This window comes from Micromys minutus (assembly GCF_963924665.1).
Source record: "Micromys minutus genome assembly, chromosome: 2".
In the NCBI taxonomy this organism is placed as follows: Eukaryota; Metazoa; Chordata; class Mammalia; order Rodentia; family Muridae; genus Micromys; species Micromys minutus.
In genome coordinates this window covers 19,118,805-19,142,312 of record NC_137971.1, presented here as the reverse complement: position 1 = coordinate 19,142,312, position 23,508 = coordinate 19,118,805, and the positions used below count along the sequence as shown (strand labels likewise).

Here is a 23,508-nt window from a genome sequence, read left to right as displayed (position 1 = left end):
CATTAATTCAATTAGGTAAAAGATTTCACTCGCAACCTGTGTGTTCAAAGGTTAGGCACACCATTGCTGCTGTTAAAATTAAGGCACTGCTCATTTTTGACATAGGTTGGGTGTGGATTCCTCTTTTAATTTGGTTATTTTGTAAAGCAATTTAATCAGTGGATGACCACTTGTTTCTTTTTAGTCTCAACAGACAAAGAGTTTGCTAAAATTAATGTGACTGCAGTATTTCCTAGCCTAGCTGGAAGTTGCAATAAAAACAATATGAGATGCATGATTTTCATCTGCAGTTGAAGGAAGTTGTGTGAGGTTTGCTGAAAGCAAAAGGCTAAGCTTATGAAGGAAAACCTCCTTTGTTCCCTCTCAGTTTGTTAGCACACAGTTAATTACAGGCATGATTCCTTTTTGTGCAACTCTTGGAGTACTCAATAACCCAGAATTGCTGCAAAAAGATCCTTTGAGAAATTAATTTGTGCTTTTATTCCCTCTCAGCAAGGCATCATTGAAGGCCCATCTAAAAAAATCTGGCCCTAAAAGTTGAACTTTTGTACTTTGACTCTTCAGAGAGTTTTAATTCTGTGGTAGTCTGTAGTGGTGTATGAGTTGAGTTATGTAACTTGTCATTGTAGTGTAACGAGTGACCATTTTACTAACATAACTATTTTCTATGTGTGTTTCAGTGGATGACAATCGAGCAGCAGAAGAATGGTGTGCCTACCCTTTAATGCTGCAGTTTAATTAAATAAGAGAACTTGTATTGTGTCATTTCAGACTGTAGGCTGAGTTGTAAATAGTGAAAATTGAGTACTTCTATTATTTGTTTTGGTTAGAAAGTGAATTTTAAAAACAAACCAAACTCTAAACTTCTCAGATTAAAGTCCTGAGACCTGAAGATTGTAATAATTCATGTCTGTGAAGCTTTTTAACATTACACTTGAGATCAGTCATGACTTGATATTCAGGTAAATTTTCTTTTCCAAGAAGCTTTTGAATAAGCATATTTTCTCCAAAGGTTGGTTGGTTGGCTGGTTTCTCTTTCTCTTTTTTTTTCTTTTCTTTCTTTTGCTATTGTGTTATTTTGTTTGAGTATAGATTGTTTTAAAGCACTAATTGCATTACATTGGTAACTGCAATATAAAATAGCCATTATTGTTTTGTGAAGCATGGTTGAAATTAGATAGTTGGCCCCCTTAAAATTCATGAGCCTCTCAAAAAAAAAAAAAACCTAAAAAAACACTAAAAAAAACTTTAAAAAAATACAAAAGCTGCTGAATATTTCAAAAGATATATATTTTACCTTATTGTAGGTTTGTAAAGTTAGTTTGTAATATTCAGGTGCACTTTTAATGTTAAATTTTGTGTTCAGAGTTTCATTATTCTGCATATTTCTTGGAGGTGGCTGTCAGTTTCATGCCACAGTGATCCCTTAATATTTGATTTCTCTCTTGATTTGCCACTATGCTGTATGGCACTTTCAGTGTAGATATTCTAGTTTGGAGACGTCCTCATAAATGTGTGATGGAGATTGGTTTACTTGCATGCTTAATTTCTGCTAATCAGAGTTTTGCATGGCCCAGACAACAGTTGACCATTTTTATGGTATGGGAAAGTATAGTTCATAACTGCCTGTCACAAAAGCTGTTTTTCTCATATTTTCCAGTAAGGCAAATGATGACATTATTCAAATTATATAAAACATTATTTGAATTATTGGTAGGAAATAATACATTTATAATAAATCCTTGCGTTTTAGTGGGAGAACATTGACATCACACAGTAGATAAGCTACAGTACTGTGAAATCAGAAAACACTATAAACAGTTGTAGGTGAAATACAGTTGGAATGGTATTTTATTATTAGCATTCTTATTTCTTAAAGAGCAGAATCAGCAGGCATGATCCAATATAGTGTATTATTTTACTTTGTTCAGTGGGTTTTCAAATGACTTAATTGTATTGTGTTGAGCTATACACTTTTATTCTGCTCCCCATATACCATGAAGGACAAGGTCTCTCTTTCAGGAAAAAAAAATATTTATATTTGTGTATAATACTTTTTAATATAAGTTTGTTGTTATTCTGAAGTTTAGATGTTGCTTGATAAAACTTTACTACAGCAGATCATGACTATGAGCAAGGCTTTGTGTAATAGTAGGTTCTTATGTGAAGTTCACTACTGTTCAGTTCTGGTGAGCAAGCTCAGAGGTGTGAAGTGTGTATTAGCTTTATTTGGTACAGTTTTACTTTACAACATTGAAGTGCTTTAGAACTTTGGTTATCTTATATAAATCATTACCTCAACCAATTTGGCATTTCTGTTCCCCAGTGTTTTACCTTAGCTGTAATATGAGCTGTATGGGATCAGATAGCAGAATGTTATGTGGCACAAGGAGGTGTTTAGTTCCCAATTTTCTGGAGAGAATTCTTAAGTCAGACTTAAAACGACTACCTGCTACGACCCATGTCCTAACTACCTACCTTCTGTCATTAGGCAACCTTTGAACTGCTAGTGTGTTCTCCACCCACCCCAAGTAAGCACATGTTGCCAGGCCTGGTTCTAAGCCTGTCTGATCCTTTTACATTTCATTGCCCCATGATGGTGAAGCTTAGATTTACTTGGTTATTTTCATATAACAAATTGTCAGGTCAGTGTCAGAACGTGGAATTATTTTGAGCTGTCAAAGTATGACAATTAGTGTTAGTTACATTAACAACTATTACATCTTAGTAGCTTTCATTTTGAAGCAAATTTCTGAATCTGTAATTCTTTAACCAAATTGTGGTTGTTTTCACATCTCCATTCTTGTATTTATTCAGGTTGCTGTCATTGGTGATAGAATATGACAATAGGTTGGGTGGCTGCTTGATATTTTCTTAGCAGATTGAAAGTTACAGGTTAACTTTTGGCCTTCAGGAAGATAGAAGAACTCACAGGTGGTTTTTCTTGTTCCCTTTCCATTAGAATTACATTTTCATTAATATACTGGTCAATTCAGTGTGACTCAGACCTTGATGGCTTTAGCCAAATAGCCCAGTTAGGAGACTCTTGAACTATATACATTGTTTTGGTTGATTGGTTATTTGTCTTTTTTTAAAATCTACTGAAAGTACACACACACACACACACACAGACACACACATACTTATACATGCATGTGGTACAAGGAGTACAGACCTCCATTCTCTTCATTTTGGAATAATTCTGTCCTTGAGACTTGATTTGTACACATGATGACAAGGGAGAATAGGACCTGCTCCCATGTCCTCTTTTACTCTTAAGTTACATCACTTTTTAAGAAACAAACTTTAGCCTCTGGCATTAAAGCTGGGGCTGAGTTTTGTGTTACAAAGCATTTTGGAGCAGAGGGGAGGGGATAGAGCATAGGTTGGACACAGAATTAAATCTAATGTTTATTTGGCATACAGTTAACAAGTTAATTTTACAATTGTTTGGGGGGGTAATTTTAAGATTTCCAGTTCATTTAGAGCTGTATCCATTTAAAAAAAGCATGAAAAGCAAGCACTTTTAGTAAACCATAGATTTATTGGATGTAGCAAATATTCATAATATTTAACCTTTGTTGTTTGAATGTGAAAATGAACTCTTTACTCCTTGAACTGTCATTGAACAGGCTCAAGATATTTCAACACTGGAAATGACCCGACACACATACCAAATAATCTAAAGCAGTGAGACATTTGAAGATTCATACCTCTTACACTTAGATTTGTCTTGAAAAACAGTTTGTGAACCTATAACCAGTATTAGTGCAGTCTTGGGTTCCTTGTTCTGCATAATTGCACCCTTTCTCAGGTATGTCCTGAAAACATAAATTTTTAAATCTCTTTGGAGATTAGATTCTCAGTGGATAGAGTGTGGGGGTGGGGGTGGGGGCCCAGGGGTAGTTGAACACAGGATACTGACACAGTAGAGCAGGGATTTTTAACATTCAGTAGCCAAATAGAATTTCAGGCTAGAATATTTCTTACCCCCACAGAATGAACAAAATGGTTCCTATTTGATAAACAACCAGCGCTACACTCCTGAGTCTTTGATCTGGTGACTTTCCTTCTTGATGGAAGGGTATACATATAGCAAACCTCACTGTCGTTAGGAAAGCACTTCCCCAAACTTTTAAAGTTCTAGAAAAGGGATAAGTCAGCACTTTTCTGTTAAAACACTAAAGTCTTAATTTACCTTCAGAGTCTTAGGTACTGTAAGTTTTAGGATGATTATTTTAAAAACCATAACTACATGATATGGGGTCAAATCACATTTATATAAATAGTTCTTATTTTAACAAAGGACAATAACATTTTGTATCTTTCTAATACTTCTAAGTAATTGCCTCATTTCCCCCAGTTCATTTAAGCAATTTCTGGCTTAGGAATTTGGAGTTTGAGAGGAAGTGAGGGGGAATTCTCCCCCCAATGAAACATGCTATCAGACCATTTTAGAAATGTAAATCACTAAGGAAATGGGTAGAGATTCTCTCCCTTTTAAGTCTTCAGGGAATGAGCAGTATTTAGAATCTTTGGCTGAAATTCAAGCCTTTTTACTGTGTAAATTTTTAATACTAATTCACTGACATGCTTTTTACATCAGAGGACTGATACGGATCTTAATGGTTTTAAGTTGTGGAAGGGTATATTTCTAAAACCAAGGGGTGGGGGGGGTTGATTAACTAGGTTAGTATTACCAGCATTAGTGAGTTTAAGAAATCTTAGTATGTAATAGCGAAGTGTTTGATTAAAAGTTTAATCCTATATTGCTAGTCAAAATTAGTTACATTCTGATCTAGGAAAGATATAGTCATTGGATATTGATATGCTGTGCTGTCAGGAAAAAAAAAAACAGAAGAATCCTTTATTTGACTCCCATGTGTGCGTGTTCTGATGGGATGTATACTTAACAGTGGCTTGTTGCTGCTTTGGGGGAAAACGCATAAACTATACATGGAGCGTTCGCGTATAATTAAACTGTCAGACATTGGTGTTTTATCAGTCCACACTGTTAAATAAAGCGAATGTCCTTAGAGAATCAACGTGTACACACTGTTTAGAAACCCTCAGGGACAGTTTTCACACTTCCTCACTCAATTCAGGTACTTTGATGCTATTCTTAAACCTAACGGTGACTTGTATTGTTATGTTTTGCTTTTACTTCAACGTGCTGGTAGCACATCTTTGATGAATGTCAACTTAAAAACTCAGTTCAGGTATCCAGGTATAACTCAGCCAAACAGATTTTAAAGCTGCATAACTTTCCAGCACACGGTGCCTCACACTCTTATAGTGGCATTCTATAGATTCAGTTATAACTACTGAGCAGATAATATGGGGGTTCCTGTTAACAGTGTATTTTTTTAAACATGCCTTCATGTAGAGCCACCACACACACACTTAAACTATATATTTTTAAATGCCACTACTAGCCAGCACAATGAAAATAAGTGACATTCCTAGCTGCTTCTGTAAATTGTAACAGATGCAGTTCCTCCTTGATGTGGCTCTTGTTTCTTCATCATGACTACTGCTAAATTCAAGCACTGGTCCTTGGGTGTCTGACCTCTACATTCTATTTATGCAATGTCTTCAGAGAATCTGTGCACTGGCCACTGTGATGGAACCATTGGGCCGTAAGTGCTTTGAGTTTATCAGTAGTGAATCTGCCAAAGTTGGTATTTTAACATTAAGTATGTAAAATGTCAAAAAAAAAAAAAAAATGAGCAGAGGTTAGAGGTCTGTGTACAGCAGGAAGTTTTATCTCAGTGTATTTTGCAGCCTCAAAGACCTCAGTGACAAATACCTTCTGATGGTGACTTGTCCTTTAGACACTTGTTTTCCACAGTGCTACCTGTGGTTAGCAAAATAAGTCATCCCTCTGCTTTACTATTTGATATCTTACATCTGAAAGAAACTCTAAAGCTCATAACCTTTGAAGACATGGAAAATGGCATTTTTTCAGATTTCTAGAAGTTTCAGTGTCATGCAACAAAACAGGAACCCCCTTTACTCTATGGACCTCATTTCAATATACTGTTTACAGTTTGACGGAATTGTATAATTTAATATTTCTCGTACTGTAGTTAATATTTATTTACAGATTTTTTGTACTGTGTGATTTTGAACTTTTTGTTCTTGCTATAATCATTTGTTTATGTAGTAGAGCACTTATGATCACAAATTAAGTTTTTGGGTTTGATTGCACTACATTAAATTTTTTAATGCAGTTCTGATTTTGACTGGACTAAAATAAGCTGTGTCTTAATGTATGTGATGAGTACTTAAATTTTAATCCTTGTGGTTCCCCTTTTTTTTTTTTTTTTTAATTCTCTTTTTGCATTGTATGTCAGAAGCACCACTTCTTTTGTGCATGTGTAAGACTTAATGGTTCCATTGTGTTATTTGACCATGACATTTGGAGAAACATTCCCAGCTGTAATGTTGTGTATGGTAGTTCTCACTGGATGCTAGACTTTAAAAACCACTATTCTTCTAATAAATTTTGTTGTGAAAACCTGTTTTTAAAGCTTGGTTTCTGCTGCTTAAGATTTTAGTGCTTTCAACCAGTTTACAGAAAGGGTAAATAAAGTACTATTGGATGCACATGGCATTCAGAGTCTGTGACTCTCCAGATGAAACCTTTTATTTAGATCACTAGAAATACTGCTGCAGAATTATAGGATTTATTCTAATGCAGACACTACTGTGTCCTTCACGTGCTTACTGAATTGTTTACTTAAAGTTAATCTTTTTCGGCTAACCAAGGTTTCACAATGCCATCTTCTTAAAAATCAGTTTTTCATAATTAAAGTAAAACTTCTTAGTAGGATTGGTTGCCAAAACAGAAATGTTTGATAACTTGTTTGCTCTTTAGGCACAAATAGTAAAGTATCACTGTCAACTGGTGAAGGTTGATAACAGTACTTGTAATTTGTTGGGAGGCTGCTGCTGAACATTGGTGTGGTGTTTGGACACTGTAGTGTAAAGCCGTATGTTATGAAGTAGTTCTTGTAAAGGAGTCAGAAGAGCTGAATTCATGATCCTAAAGATTAGAAATATGAGCAAAATATTTTAGGAAGCTTTCTTTCAACCTCACATTGAATATAAGCAAATTTTACGTTAATAGATAATGATATTGTGCATAGTTGATTATTTGGTCTGAGACAGATTGGCCATATAACTTTTTTACAGTCCATTGTTCGTAAGAACAGGGTTTCTGGTTGCTAATACAGATGTTGCCTTCATTTTTCCTGTTCACTTATGAAGTGTTTGTAGAATATTCTTCTGGAAACATTATTCATAAATTTCAGGGCTTGTTTCATGTCATTTCTTGCTACTATCCACTGTAAACTGGAGGCCCAATCAGTGTGACAAGACTTCAGATAGCTCATGTGTAAACTTGTGCTTCAGTAGTCTGTCTTCAAGCTTGTGTTTGGCTTTTAAACTACTGTGGCCCAAGTTTTAAAATGACCTCTTTTAAACCAGAATGTCTTTGATTATGCTTATGTTTGAAGACTAGTTTGGGTGCCCTGGTGTCTTAACGGGTACAGGAAGCTGAGAAACTCTTATAGAGAATGACAAGAGTTGCATGGGGGAAGTGCAGTGGAAGCAGTGGTGTGTCGTCTCCCGAGTTGTGTTCTCCTCAAGACTGAATTTCTTCCTCCAAACATTCATGTTCAAATATACAAACATACCTAGGTCATGTAGTTCCAGATCTTGTAGTGAGTGAGGCACAGTAGATAATTGCTCTTGTTATAGTCAGAGTCCACATTATTTGCACTGTAACAGGATTGTTCATCAACTTACTGGCTGTCGCATTTCCTGTTTTGTTTGCTTAAGTGGGTAGTGTGAAGTTCAGGTAGCATTTACAGCTAAAGTACACAGGATTGACTTTAGACATCAGTGATACAGAAATGGCAAAAACATTGTAAAGAAAAAAGAAAGTGTACCACAGCTTAATCCACTGTTCGGTCAGTGTTCACATAGGATCCAGAAAGTAAGCAGATGTCAGAACTCTAGTGGTTGGGCTGAGTTCGTGACACAGTGGTGAGCCTTTGCATACCATAAGTAGGTCTAGAAGCCCCTGAGTTTTAGATCCTGAACCTGAGGGTTTTATAAGCATCTAAGAATATTTTGTAGTGCTTATCGAATACTATCAACAAGTTTTACCAGAAACATGCTTGTGTTTTTATCTATGAAATGAGGATGTTTGAAAGACTTTCAAGTCTTTGTTTTTTCAACTTTGAATCTTGTACAAAATTTTAATACATGAAAAGTAATTAGTTTGAACATTGGAAAATAAGTAGCAACTCATTAGGCCTTAGAAACTAGTTACATCATTGTGGTATTTTCTAAATGAAAAAAAAGTATTAAAATAGATTTCAATGTCTTATGAGAACTAATCCACTGTGTTAAGTGTACTATAAGTGAGTGAGGTAGCTCTTTTGCAAGAATAATCAAGCACTCTGTTTTCATTCTAAGTTGTTGTGGTTTCTCTGCTGGGTGCTAATTCCATCTTCAGTATTCAGACATAACATAGACGGGGGAGGAGTGTCATAGGTTATGTTCAGTTTTAGTCAAAATTAACTTCTTAATATATAGAATTGAGTCCTGCACTAGAGTACTGTGATAATTTACACATTAAAACTTAAGCATGTTCTCTATTTTCAAAGCATCTTACAGGAGCCCTCAGTCCCCCACCCCCTCTGCCCTTTTAATTGTAATTCAGAAGTTTAAGCAGGTGTGGTAGCTTAGTCTTTAACTCCAGTACTTAGGAGGCAAGAGGATCATGAGCTAGTTGGGGCTATAAAATGTAAGAAATTTGTCATCCTAGCTATTTTCTTTTCTGTTTTATTAATGTATGTGTTCTGTCTGTGTGTGTATGTGTTCATTACTTGCCTACCTGATGCTGTAGAAGCAAGAAGAGGGCATTCAGTCTTCTAGAGTTAGAGATGGTTATAAATGGCTGTGCAGGTGCTGGGAATGAACCCAAGGCCTGCTTTTCTAAGGGCAGTCAGTGCCCTTAACCATCCTTTGTGTTCTTTCCTTTTCTTTTCTATCTTTAGTTTGTTTTGGTGCAATGATGTTTTGTCTGCATGCATCGTCTGAGTGTCAGATCCTCCCCTGGAACTGACATTACAGACACTTGAGAGCTGACATTTGGGTGATGGGAATTGAACCCGGCTCCTCTGAAAGAGCAGCCAGTGCTCTTAAACGCTGGGCCATCATCCAGCCCCCTTAACCATTTTTTCAGGTGTGTTGTTTTGTACAGTTAAGTACAGTTAGGTAACTAAAACAACTACATAGCTACAAGCGGCTTGGTTAGCTTACAAATAGACTCTTGGTACCATTCTAATCGTTCATTCTTGAAAGCATGACTATTGGGAAATTTTAGGGATTTCTCCTTTTGTGTCCCCTTAACACAATTCCAAGCCATTACATTTACCTTTACTACAGCAGCATGATTCACACAATCTAAAATGAGAACAAGGGATTTTACCATTAGATCCAGCTATACTAAATCTCATACCAGTTTGATTCAAGAAAGCAGAGCAGTTTAGCAAGTGAGTAAGTCCCATTATTAAAAGTATAGAACTTGGATGCAAAACAAAAATTACAAATTAAAGCCTTTTAAAGGCCTGATAAACCTGAATAGGTAGGACAAGTCTTGAGAAACAGACTTTGGTAAGCCCAGTTTTAAAGTCCTAGCCTTCTCTTTTATTGCCATATGGTTTTAACAGTTGCCAAGCCTGTTTCCTCCTCTGTAAGAGGGGCTGTAGTACCTGGCATATCTGGTTATTATGGAGCCTAAATTAAACCGCTACATGTAAAATATAGCACCAAGGCAAGTTAATTCTTACTGGGCACATGCAAGTACCCAATAAATGCCGAAGTAAATTTCTGGAAGGTGTCATAAATTACTATAAACATAGAAAATCAGATTGTTGTGTCTTGTGAAGGTCATTAGAACTTTGAAAATGAGGCATGGACAATCTTATTTTAACCCCAATTGAGGACTATGGTTAAAACTTTTTTTTGAAAAAGTGCTTTTTTGCATTTTGTGATCCTGTTTAGGGAAAATTAATCAAACCAATCATTCCTTGATTGTTTGTTTTGTTTTAGCTAAATCAAAATAGAACCAGTGTCAAAGTAGAAGATACAGTTTAAAATTATATAAAAAGCTAGAAAGCTTATTAGTGAAGAGCACTGGCTGATCTTCCAGAGGACCAGGGTTCAATGTTAAGCATACTGTCTCAGAGTTCTATTGCTGTGAAGAGACACTATTACCCTGTCAACTCTTATTTTAAAAACATTTAATTGAGCCTTGGTTACAGCTTAGAGGTTTAGTCCATTATCAGCCTGGCAGGAAACATGGTAGCACACAGGCAGACATGGTGCTGGATAGGTCTTGAGTGTCCTACATCTGGATTGGAAGGCAATAGGAAGAAAGTGAGAGAGACTGAAAGTAAGACTGGATTGGGCTTTTGAAAGTCCACCCCCAGTGATACTTCCCCTAACAAGGCCACACTCTTAATCCCTCTAAAGTAATACCACTCCACTTAAAAGCCTATAGGGACTATGTTTTATTCAAACTACCATACATAAAATTTAACTACATTTAAATATACAAAATATACCACTTTTTAAGGCCATTTTTTTAAAGGTTGATTGATTGGTTGATTATAAGTACACTGTAGTTGTCTTCAGACACACCAAAAGAGGGCATTACAATCATTACAGATGGTTGTGAGCCACCATGTGCTGGGATTTGAACTCAGGACCTCTAGAAGAGCAGTCAATGCTCTTAACCACTGAGCCATCTCTCTAGCCCAAGTCCAAAATTTTATATACTTTGGATCTAGGTTTGTTTTTTTTTTTTTTTTTTTTTTTTAAGTAGGTAGTAGTGTAATACTTTTAAGAACTGTGTGTAGGAGTATCTGCTTAAAAATCAAAACTAGTTTCTTTGCAGGCATGGTGTCTAGAGAGGTGGATGCAGGTGCATCACAGTTCAAACCATTGTGGGTTACAGAGCAGTCTGCCCTTCCCCCAAATAAACGACAAACCTTTACTCTGGTGCTCTCCCAGACGACCTTGGTCCAGTTCCCAGCACCTACCCAAGTCCCAGGGAATCTTAACACCCTCTTCTGGACTCTATGGGCACCAGGCATGCACTTGGTACACATACATGCAGACAAAAAATTCATACACAAAAAAAATTTTTTTAAACTGTTTACCCTTATACTTCAATTTTATACCTGAACATTTTCTTCTTCCTTATCTAACATCACGAAGTAAACAATTGAGAATATTAAGTCTTAAGCATCTTGACATAATTACTTAAGGCATTATATATTGTGTGCATCTTAAATAACTTACTGTATGCCATCAAAGGCATGAAGCTTGAGAAGCTTGAGGATCCACCACAGACCTATGTTCTTAAATCTAAAATGTCTGTGGTAGAAACTTTAACCTCAAGAGAACACGAGAAAGTTGAGAAATAAGATACTTCATAGAAACATGGCAAAGGTCGGGATGCTGTAGTCATTTGATTTGGTGTATCATCTGGTATTGCTCTTCCTCTCACCTGAAAGGAATAAGGTTATTTGTCAGAAGCATAGCAGTTCATTTCTTGAGCAGAAACTACGTTGTGTTAGTGAGCTTGTCACAGAGAGTATGCTGTCCTGTGGTTGTTTGTGTCAGCTCTTCTCATGGCTGTCTTAGATGGACATCCCTCGGCCCTCGATGCCCTGCAAATTAGTGATTTTTTTCTTTAGCCTTGAGATTATGATTATCATGAAGTACATACCTTATTGTTGGAATGTGTCTGGTAGTAGACTTCTTTGCTTGGGCCAATCCAGGTCTTCAAACAGTTGTCTAACTGCTTATCACTCTCAAAGCAGCAGGTAGCATTCCCTTCCCTCAGAGAAGGAACCTCTTCTCTCTGTATTTTGCCTAAGATGATTTAAACTTAAGGGCAGTTTTTTAAAGAACAATTTAATTTTTACTTCAGAAGAAGAAAGGCAAGGTATAAAGCACTTTGGGACAGCCCTAGCCCAAAGAGGGATTCTCCTGTGTATATTGTGTTTTTTTTTTTAAAGATGGTCCTTGACTCTTACAGGAAGCACCGTTATCCCAGTAAAAAAAAGTCCACTAAGACTATCTATGTATAAAAAACATATAAGATGGTGTGTATTATAACTTTTTAAAGACAGCTAAATTTTTTGCAACTTTTTCTGGCATCCTTATTACTTTACCCATCTCCCTCTGTATGTACTTCCCTCCCTTAAGAGCCATCTTCCCTCTCGGATCACTTACACTCTCCTAACCTCCTCTCTATGCTCCCAGCCCCTCTAACCTGTCAGCAGACTCAGAATACCCTGAGAAAGCTCTAGACCAGGGGAGAAGAAGTGGGGAAGCAGCCTTTCCAGTTACCACCTAGCAAATGTACAACTCACACACTTTGATAGGGGACTGGGCATACGTTTTTATGTTTTGTTTAAAGAAACAAGCCAAATTGAATACTGTAGTCATAGTCTACTTTGTGTAAAGCCTTCTTTCTCCTCTGTACTCTTTAACTTTTTCTGCTCCTAACATTAGCTCCTATATGCTTACTGTTGGCTTTGTTCATCAGTGGTACTGATTTGCCTGCGCCATCCTTTGGGTGGTTACACACTAACTGCTGGAGAATGTGCCTGAATCCATTACTCCCAGATTCTAGATTCTTACACTTGACATTTAGCATCCTGCCATGTTTGATCTATTCTTCAGTGGAAAATAACCAGCATTGACTAGCCACCATTTATATTAGTCACATGAATGTAAGTGTCGCAGTATTGACTAAATAGGAGAGTTCAGCTACACCTAACCTCTGATCTGGAAAAACATCATTGAGTAAATCATTAAAGACAGAGTTGTGAAGCAACACATTGCTTTTAAACTGTGCCTTTTACAGTTCTTATGAATATTATCTTATCCTTTACCACACCCTTCTGAATTAGGCATTGAGCTAAAGGCAGAAAGACTGATCAAGGTCCCATAGACCATTTCTCACCAAGGAGATAAACCCAGGACCAATTCCAAGAGCTGCAGCTCAGGCCCCCTTTTCTTTTATAGCCTCTCTCCAATTTACCAACCCCTGTGATCTTAACGGTGGTGTTCTGCTTGCTAAATAATTCAAGGCCCTGTTGCAAGGAGGCCTCCTGTTGAGCAGAAGTAATACAGTTTCAACATAACATGAAGTCAGACAGGACTTCGATGTCTGTGGCACATTTTCTCATAAAGATCCTATTTAGTCAGGTGTCCAGAATCTAATATGATGCAGACTGATCACCGACCTTAAATGCCATCCTCTTCCAGAGTAGAGAGGAAATTCTCTGTAAGACAGAATCTCTGCTCTGTTCAACTAGCAAATTGCCCAGGAGTAACCAAAGTTAGTTCGAATGTTGTATTTGTGTTCAGTCAAAGATGAAGGGGAACTTGTGTACTACCAACCAAGTTTAAATCAGACATTAAATAAGCCAAACATGGAAAATGCAGCAATATAATTAAATACCAGGAAGTTGAGGTTAACTCTAAATAGCTGAATGGTAAGAAATTAAAAATCACCTAAAATTTAGTTTCTTTTTAAAAACCCTTTTGGGTGGGGGGAGTAAGTAGTCATTTGGAGTCACAGCCAAAAGTAGTTTTATGGCTGTAGTTGTAAAGTTAGCTATTTGATGATAGCTGGACAAAGGTTAGTGTTAATGTGCAGACTCTCAGCCCCAAGGACGCTACCCACTGCTGGGTTCCTGCCTATGCATCAAATTTGCCTGCAAAACACATCAGAGTCAGAGCTTTGAAGCATCTCTACTAAGAACATCTCATTTGCCATCCCCGACAGCTACTGTCTTTCATCTTCTGTATCCTGGTCTCAGAGAAGGTCCTATCTCGAGAAAGAGAGATGCTAAGTGATGATATGATTCTGTAAAGAATTACACCAAAATATTTTTAAAGATTCAGTGTATCCTAGTGTTTGCCACCAAGCCTGATGACCTGAGTTTAATCCCAGGGAAGGACAAAACATGCTCACAAAATTTGCCCTCTGACCTCTATCTACATGAGTGTGTATACATATATATGTGATATAAACATAATTAAAACATAGCTGACTGTGATAACATACAACTGTAACCCTGATACTTGGAGGGTGGGAGCTGGAGAATGAATTACTAGTAGCTCAAGGTTAGTCTCAGCTATACAGGAAGTTTCAGGTCACTCTGGGAGACAAATAAAAACCTTGACTGCTTTTACTGGGGTGTGCTCCCACATCCATAAGCCAATCACCTAAGAAGCAGAGACAGCCTTGTCAGCTGAGGCATTGGGTAAACTAGCCAGGGCAGTGCCACAACGCTCACCCTAGTGGTGTGGGTGAGGGAGAGCTGGTGGGCTGACCAACATGACTGCCACCAAAGCTCAGATCCAGGGCTTTGAGTGGGCCTACTCCAACATCTGACCCATCTATGAACTGCTGGAGTATGTGAAGGGGTCAGGCCTGCAGATCCAAAGCTGCGAGATCTCCCTGTAGCAGAAGCCAGAGGGCTTGAGCCAGACCAGTGACTCCTTGTAATGAACATTTGCAAGTAAAGATGTATGGACAGAAGGATGTACTGTGGGACGCACTGACTTACTATAGCCTCTGCAATGAGATTTTTGTTGTTGTTTTCTTGGGGAAGGACATGTTGCAAGGATAGAAGGTGGATACAAACAGATGGGAAATGTGTGGGATTGGAGTGCGTGGTGTGAAATTCACAAAGAATAAAAAGTTTAAAGGCAGAGGCAGGCGGATCAGAGAGGACTGATGCAAGTTCGGCCTAGCCAGGACTGCATAAGGAGACTGTCTTAGAAAACAAACCTTCCACGTTAGAAACACAAAAAGCAAATCCCTTTAAGCCCTGCTTTTGCACAGACTCTCGATACACTGCTATCCAGTCCCGTGTACAGGAGAAGCTAAGGTTTGGAGAGACAAGTTGACTTTCTGATTACCCTATCCATGTCAGAATAGGAGGCAAATCCAATATCTCGTCATCCAGCTCCTGTGTCCTTTACTATAAGTCCACCACCGGTGGGAGTTGGAAAGACAGGTGGACAGGCCGTCTGTGGTAAACCTTTCTATATAGACATGTCCTGGCCATGAGGTAAAAGTCAAAAGATGGAAGAGTCAGCCAGAGGATGTATCAATACTTGTTCAGCACATATGAAGCTACCGTCTGTGTTCTGTTGTATCTCACATACTATCAAATAGTCTCTTAAAGGTCTATAAACAAGGGGTCGAGAAGAGTGTGCATGTGAGAAGTTGTATCAAACCTTGGGCTTTGTAAAAGTTGTGTATCCAGAAGCACAATCGTGAGACCCCTTGGCCATCCCACAGCCCACGCTTGTGCTCGGTCTTGAGTCTACACTTGGCCCCTTGGCCATCCCACAGCCCACGCTTGTGCTCGGTCTTGAGTCTACACTTGGCCCCTTGGCCATCCCGCAGCCGACGCTTGTGCTCGGTCTTGAGTCTACAATTGGCCTCTCTCATCCCCTTGACTTTGTGACTTAAACTCCAACGAAGGTTCACAGTGTGGAGATGGCTTTCATGTAGAGCAGCTTATGTAACTGAAATGTTTCCTGGTAATATTCTGGGGGAGCCCAGGGGTGGGCTAGTGTGAATGTCTCTGCCTTGCACGGATCAAAGCTGACAGTCCACCACTGTGAAAATGTGCCGTGTGTGTCTTGTTCTGGGGGAGCCCAGGGGTGGGCTAGTGTGAATGTCTCTGCCTTGCACGGATCAAAGCTGACACTCCACCACTGTGAAAATGTGTTATGTGTGTCCTGTTCTGGGACACTGCTGGTGGCTCTCCAGCCAATTGTTCTTTCTGAGAAACTGTCTTAAAGCCATTGAGGTCTCTATGTGCTTCTAAGCTGATGTCTGGAATGTCTGGAATGTAGTATGTCTGAATTTTTGTCAGTGTTATAAACTGAAACTAGTGGTTATTTTAATACCGTTGCCTGAGCCTAAAACTAAAGGACAGGTTGAGTACCCCCTTTCCAAAATACCTGGGAGAAGACATGTTATGAGTTTTGTCTTTTATCAGATTTTGGAATGTTTTCCTATATTTAATGATGTATCTCAGGAGTGAGGCCCAGGTCTAATGTCAGAAGTCATTTATGGTCCAGGCCCACTGTGTCCGCATAGCCTAGAAGTAATCTTACACAGTGTCTTCAGTAATCTTGTACTTAACAGTGGCATGTGCGTAATTTTCCACTTGTGCCAGCATGTTAGCACTTGAAAAGGTTGGCATTTTGGAGCACTACAGACTTTTGGATAAGGATTGCTCTGTGTTGACCATACAGAATTAATAATGGGGTGAAATTTTATTTTCAGTGTTTCTTCTAAGATAATTATTTCTGAAATTTTTAAGCGTAAAAAAATATGAAATAGGGTTTGGACTGTATCTCAGTGGTAGTGTGCTTCCTCAAGTGTGCCAGGCCCTCTTTGATTTCCTAGCACCATAAACAGAAAAACATATGAGAGACAATAAATTTTTGAGAATATGATGGGCTAGCTTTGCAATCTAATTATATATTCTTCATTGAACTAAAGTACACAACAGACTTGGAAGTAAATGACAGTTTTCTCCAGAGTGCTCTCTCTTTAAAATATAAATAGCATCTGATACAGTTCATACTATAGAAACAGTTCTTTGGAAACGCACATACTAATTTCTTCTTTTTTCTGTTTTTGTCTAGAGAGGATACAACAGAGGCACCCACAGTTGATTCTAACCATCAGTCAAAGTCTCCGCTGGAGAAGTTTATGGTCAAGCTGTGCACTCAGCATCAGAAGCAATTCATCCGTGTTCTGAGTGACCTGTACACTGAATCTCAGCCAGGTTCTGGGGACCTGAAGCCTTTGGATTCCACAGTGATGGATGTCTCCACTTGTGATTCGAATTGTGCCAGGCTGAGCAGCAGAGAAAATGAGAAGGATGATGCGTGCCTGGATGGGGGTTCTCCTGCTTCCGTAAGGCTGTTCTTAGACTCATCGGGTTCTCCTAGCTCTCTGAATTTGACTGAAGAAGCCATGAAAGAACCACCTCCTGAGACAGACTCTGTAGATGGGACAGAGAATGCCTTGAGCACTGTCCAGAAAGATTCCTCTGATCCTCCAGATGCTCAACATAACCCCACAGGTTCTACAGACAGCTCCACTGTGGGATGCCTCAGTACATTGGATTCTTCCTCTTTTAATTCCCCACACAGTTCTAAAGGCTTAGAGGGGCAAACCACTGGCCAGGAGCAAGACACAAACATGGAACCCTGTGAGGATGCTGAAGAAAGTGCCCCAGCATCAGTGCAGAGTCTGGCTGCAGTGGAAGCGCTGGCTGAGAGTACTGGTACTGAAGAGAGTGGGAACTGTGTTGTTTCTCAAAGAAACTCACTCAAAGCTTTACCAGAAGAGATGTGGGACTCGGGGTTTATGGAAAACTCATCTAGTACTGCAGACAAAGAGAATGCTTTACAGTGTAGCTCAAAAACACCCTTACACCAGGATTTAGAGGCAGATGAAGAAGATGCAAGGCCAAAGCAAGAGAACCATCTTCATTCACTAGGTAGAAACAAGGTGGGCTTCCAGACATACCCGAGAGACAAGGGCCATTTTGATCATTCCAAAGGTGTTTGGTTAGCTCCCAGCCCCACACCAACTGTACACAGAGCATCCAATGGTCACTCAGAAAACAAGATGATATCGACCTCCATCAAGACTGCTCGGAAAAGTAAGAGGGCATCAGGGTTGAGGATTAATGATTATGACAACCAATGTGATGTTGTTTATATTAGTCAACCAATAACAGAATGCCACTTTGAGAATCAAAGATCCATATTGTCTTCTCGGAAAACAGCCCGAAAGAGTACCCGGGGATACTTTTTCAACGGTGATTGCTGTGAGCTGCCAACTGTTCGTACGCTGGCCAGAAATGTATGCCCCCAAGAAAAAGGAAGCTGCTTACCGATAGCATCAGAGGCAGTGGTGACTCCCAAGCAAACTCTTACAGTTCCCACCTCAAAGCACACAGTAGGTGTGCAGCTTCCCACAGTAGGTGTACAACTTCCTACAGTAGATGTCCAGTTTCCCACAGTAACTGCACAACTTCCTACAGTAGATGTCCAGCTTCCCACAATAGGTGCACAACTTCCTACAGTAGATGTACAGCAACTTCCTACAGTTGATGTACAGCTTCCCACAGTAGATGCACAACTTCCTACAGTTGATGTACAGCTTCCCACAGTAAGTGCACAACTTCCTACACTTGATGTACAGCTTCCCACAGTAGATGCACAACTTCCTACAGTTGATGTACAGCTTCCCACAGTAAGTGCACAACTTCCTACAGTAGATGCGCAGCTTCCCACAGTAGGTGTACAACTTCCTACAGTTGATGTACAGCTTCCCACACTGGATGTACAAATTCCCACAGTTGATATGCAGCTTCCCACAGTAGGTGAGCAGCTTCTGGAAGAAGATACCCATGAGGATCCTAGGAGAGAAAGAGCCTCCCTTGAGGAAGGGGAGGAAGACACATCATCAGTGAAAGAGCATCAGGAGTCAGAGGCGTGCCTCACTATGACTGAACAGGATTCTAGTAGCTCTCCTAGGCCAGGAGAGACCACAACCTCTAGCCCAGCATGTCTGCAGCCTGCTGTCCTCCCTAATGAGGATATGTCTGATGTGCCAGAAGGCAGCATTGTGGTCTCACCTCCCACAGCAAGTGTACTATCTTTCCATGAGCCAGACCAGCCAACAACCTCCCTGCAAGACCAGCCACCAGACGCCCTGCTGGGTCCAGATGAGATGCAGGCACAGGAGTGCCACCTGGTTCTGACAGCTGGAAGCATTCCCTTCAGGGAGGACATTCCTTCCAGGGAGGACAGTGAAGACCTCCTATGTAGATGTCAATCTTCTCCTGAAGCAGCCATCATAGAGGAGAGTTCTCCATGCTCAGCAGATGAAAGTCCTGCTGCAGCTTTAGATCTTCCCCTAAGTCTAGAACTGTCCGAGCATGACCAAAGCACCAGCACTGAAGCTGAGACCAGAGACATCCCTGAGGAGACACTGTTGCTGCATGACTCCCTGCCTCTACTGGAGAGCAGCATTGTCACTGATGAGAACCCAAGCCAGATGGAAGGAGGTGAGGTGGCGAGTGAAATAGGACACCTGGAGGCACGTGACAATGATATAAAATACTCAGCAGAAAATGATCCAAGTGAGCCAAACTCTGATTCACCTGAAGAGAATGTGGATAAGAAGAAAAAGGCTAAAAAGCTCCCCGAGGCCTCTGATAGGTGCCTAAGAAGTCAGCTTGTAGATTCATCCTCTGCTGACGGGTACCCAGGAAGCCAGGGTTTGGATTCATCTGCTGCTTGTTCTGAAATCAAGGTTTCTAAAAATCCTGCTGTAAAGCATTCTAAAAGAGAAGGAGACTCTGACGGGGTGACACCTGAGGACTCAGTGGCTGACGGCATCCATACAGACAGTGTGGAGGACACTGAAACCCCTGGTGTCACTGAACATTCCTCTGATGAAGAGACCAAGCTGGAGGCAGAAGGAGTTGGCGTCATTACAAGGCAGACTGTTAAAAACATGCTGGCAAAGGAAGTTAAAAGGGAAGAGGGAGGTACTTCCCCAATCAGTAACCCAGCCACTGTTGGCCAGCCATTGCCTGGGGACAACCTGGAAACTCATGTCTGGTCCAAGATAGAGGAGAGAGATGCCCATGTGCCCTCAGAAAGCACTCCTTGCAAGAGGGACCCAGAGCAGGCAAAAGAGAACCTGGGACACATTGCCATACAGGCGACGGAGGCCACTGTGAGTGAGACAGACACTGAGGATACATACTGTGGAGATGATGCTAGCCTTGCTCCATGTAACTCAGCTGCGATGTCAGCCAGCCAGGGTGATGATGTTGCTGGGCCATCAAAATTGGTAACAAGGTCTAAGAGACTGCCTTCCTCAACCTACAACCTGAGGCACGCTCATTGCGCGGATGCCTTGGACACTGCGAAAATTACTTCAGAGAAGCAGGTAACACAAATAAACCCAGCACCTAAGGAAAGCAGAGCTTCTGAGAGTGCAGAGGCCGTAGATGAGGAAGATTCAGACATGGTGGTGGAGGAGCAGCCCAGGTTTGTGGGATGGTGTGCAGAGGAGGAGAACCAGGAGCTAATTGCCAACTTCAACGCCGAGTACTTAAGAGTTCAGAAGGGCTGGATCCAGTTAGAGAAAGAAGCTCAGCCAGCAGCAAGAGCAAGGGGCAAGTCTGACAAGCTGAAGGAGATTTGGAAGAGCAAGAAGAGGTCACGGAAGTGTAGGGGTTCTTTGGAGGTGCAAAAGTTTTCTCCCGTTCAGATGCTGTTTATGACAAACTTTAAGCTGTCTAACATCTGTAAGTGGTTCTTAGAGACAACAGAAACTCGATCTCTGGTCATTGTGAAGAAACTAAATACTCGTCTTCCAGGAGACGTCCCCCTTGTTAAACACCCTCTTCAGAAGTACCCTCCTTCCACCATGTACCCTAGTTCACTACAGGCAGAACGCTTGAAAAAACACTTAAAGAAATTCCCTGGAGCCATTCCTGCTAGGAATAATTGGAAAACACAGAAGCTATGGGCTAAACTACGAGAGAATCCTGACTACGTAGACCCAGAGGCTGGCAGTGACATCAGCTTTGGCCCTAACAATGAAGACAGTGTGGAGGAAGTCAGGGAAGGGAGACAGAGCCATCCTCCCACCACCTTGCCTACCCCAGCCAGCACCCGGATCCTTAGAAAGTATTCCAATATTAGGGGAAAGCTCAGAGCGCAGCGCTTAGATAGATCACTGGGTGGGGCTTCTGAAATTAAGCAGGGCCGAAAGAGCGTGTGCATCAACCCGTTAATGTCCCCCAAGCTCGCCCTCCAGGTGGGTGCAGATGGGTTTCCTGTCAACCCCAAGAGGGCTGAAAGAAGCAAGGGGAGAAGAGGGAAGCAGGTGCCGGAAACTTTGCTTAAAGTGGAAGGTCAGAACAAGCGCAAAAGAGCAGACGGCTCCGGTACTCAAGACCGTAAGGACAAGGGGCCGGCAACAAAAGCCAGCAGAGCCCTTTCTGCCAAGAAGCTAGCTGCTGCCAAGGACAGAGTCAACCGACTATCCAAGAAGATGACCTTGAAAGAGAATAAAGTGAGAGTCTGTAGAAAGGGACCTGGGAAGAGCTGCCCATCATCCAGAAAAGAAAAGGAGAATGCAAACAGAAGACTTGGCCATCCCTCGGCCTCAGAAGCGCTGACAAAGCCTTCAAAACAAAGGGGCGCAAAAGAAACCTCTTCAAAGCCCCCAAAAGCCAGAAAGAGAAACCGGAAGCTGAGCAGTGGGAGGGGCAGAGCCAGACCCTTGGCAAAAAGCCCCGAGAACCGGACTGCCCCGAGAAAAAGAAAGCTCAAGGCCAAACTGGACTCTTCCCAGGGCAAACGGAGGCGGTTGGAAGCTAAATGATAGCTGGACAGCCGCTGAGAAGAACGGCCCATGAGAGCAACCTTTCCTTTGCATTCACAGAATCTGTTTTTATTAGCTTATCAAGCCTTGTTGTGGTTACGGGAACGCCAGTTTGAGATGTCAGAAAATGCATCTTAGCTGGAGAAAGGAACTTGTAGAGAGTTCTTCTCTGGGGCTAAGAGGAGATGTACGCTATTTTCTGGTTGTTCCTTGGGTTTTAAACTTGGAACCCAGCAGTTTTCGTTTTAAGAAGTACAGTGCCTTATTTATCCTTTTTGTTTAAAAATTTACAAAAGCTAAGAAGCTGATGTATGTGACTAAAGGCTTGTATTTTATACTTGACGCACAAGCACTTGATCTGTCGTTGAGGAGGCGGCCGTCACACATGCACGAGGAGCGAGCGAGCGAGCGAGGACCGTCAGCAGCTGCCTGTGTGCCCCTGGACAGGTGCACCGTGCAGCCCGCAGCACAACTCCCTTTCTGTCTTGTTTGGTTTTTATTTGATTGATATTTGAAAGCTGAACCAAATCATTTTTATGGTATGTGGAGAATGCAGGGGATTTATAATTATTATAAAAGATTAATACTTGTTACTTTTCTTCCAAAACTCATACTGTTGATCACCCCTTCACCTTCTTTTTTTTTTTTTTTTTTTTTTTTTTTTAAATCATTTCAGATCATGTTCTCGAATTTGTGTGCCCATGGGACAAAGATGTGCTACCGTTTCTTTTTTGTTGTTTTGTTGTTATGTTTTTAGTTTGTTTTTGTTTTTTGCCCCAAACTATGTTACTACTAACATGCCTGTCATTTTACCATTAGGATGAGTGACTCTTGTTTTCTTTCTTACACAAAGTATTTCCCTGCTCGGCGGAAGTCGAGATGTTCTTTCCGGAAGTGGAAAAGCTTAGCCATATGCATATGCATCTTACATGCATGTGGTTGCTACCCGCAAGTGTCTTCTGGTACTAGTGTCACGCGCAGTGTATCTGTGAGCTGAGTAGTTAGAATTCTGTGGCAGAATGTTTGAAAGTAACTCATAGTCTCCACACACATTTCTAATCTGACTTCCACATCAGACTCGAGGTGTGATCAGTGGCCTAGACCAGGCGTCAGGCAACTGAAGGAAACTGCCCAGAATCTCAGTGGAGCCACATGCCCACACAGATAGAGAAGTTCATTGGACTCTGATATGAATGTCTTTGCCTGAAGTAGGTGTCTACTCAAATTGATAGTTCTGTTCTCATGGCTAAACACTTGCAAAGTTGCCCCTGCCCCTACCATGTCATTCTGTCCCATGGCTCAGAAATGAGAACCGCAATAACTGAAAGTGATGTTTGCCTTTTCTTGGTGGAGCCTGACACGGCCCCATTGGCTTTACTTGGTGCCTACAACATTGCTCCATTACAACAGTGTGTGCTTGACATTTCCGTTGGGCCGGTCAGCAGCCGGCTGTGACGTGTTCTGTCACCAGAATAGGCTTGCATGGCAGCTGCTGACCTGCTCTTGTTTCTGAGTTTCTGCTTAGGCTGTTTCAGATGTTTCAGATCAACCCATGTGGGCTTCTTTTATATGCAAATCATGATAAAACAGGCTTTCTACCTATTTTGCTATTGTTAAAGGTTTGCTGCAGATAATGGAAATTTCTGATAATTTGATAGGACCGGAGCATTTGATTCATGAGAAGTTGAGAATTGTGTTGGATTTCACAGATAATGAAAGTCATAATTTTCTTAATGTCACCTCTGTCCTGTGAGCCCCCTCCTCCCCTCTTTCCCCATTTCCCATTTTATTATTATTTTATTATTAGTAGTGGTAGTATTAATCTTTGACCTTGACCATTCACAAGCTACCTATCGTAATGAGACTGCTGAGTGCTGGTAACTCCTCAGCATTAGATTGCACAGAAGCATTAATATGTTTTGAATAGGTTCATTTAATCTTTAAAAAAAATG

General features: G+C 40.7%; 1 protein-coding gene across 1 annotated transcript in view; it reads left to right on the top strand.

Moving 5' to 3' along the window:
- Positions 1-21,681, top strand: part of LCOR (ligand dependent nuclear receptor corepressor) — a gene marked incomplete at its 5' end in the record, with an annotated part of 30,200 nt that extends 8,519 nt beyond the window's left edge. The window contains one exon of the mRNA XM_080913112.1: positions 16,777-21,681. Coding sequence (XP_080769238.1) covers positions 16,777-21,556 — 4,780 coding nt within the window. The 3' untranslated portion in view covers positions 21,557-21,681. The remainder of the gene's footprint in view (positions 1-16,776) is intronic.
- Between the last annotated feature and the right edge of the window lie 1,827 nt (positions 21,682-23,508).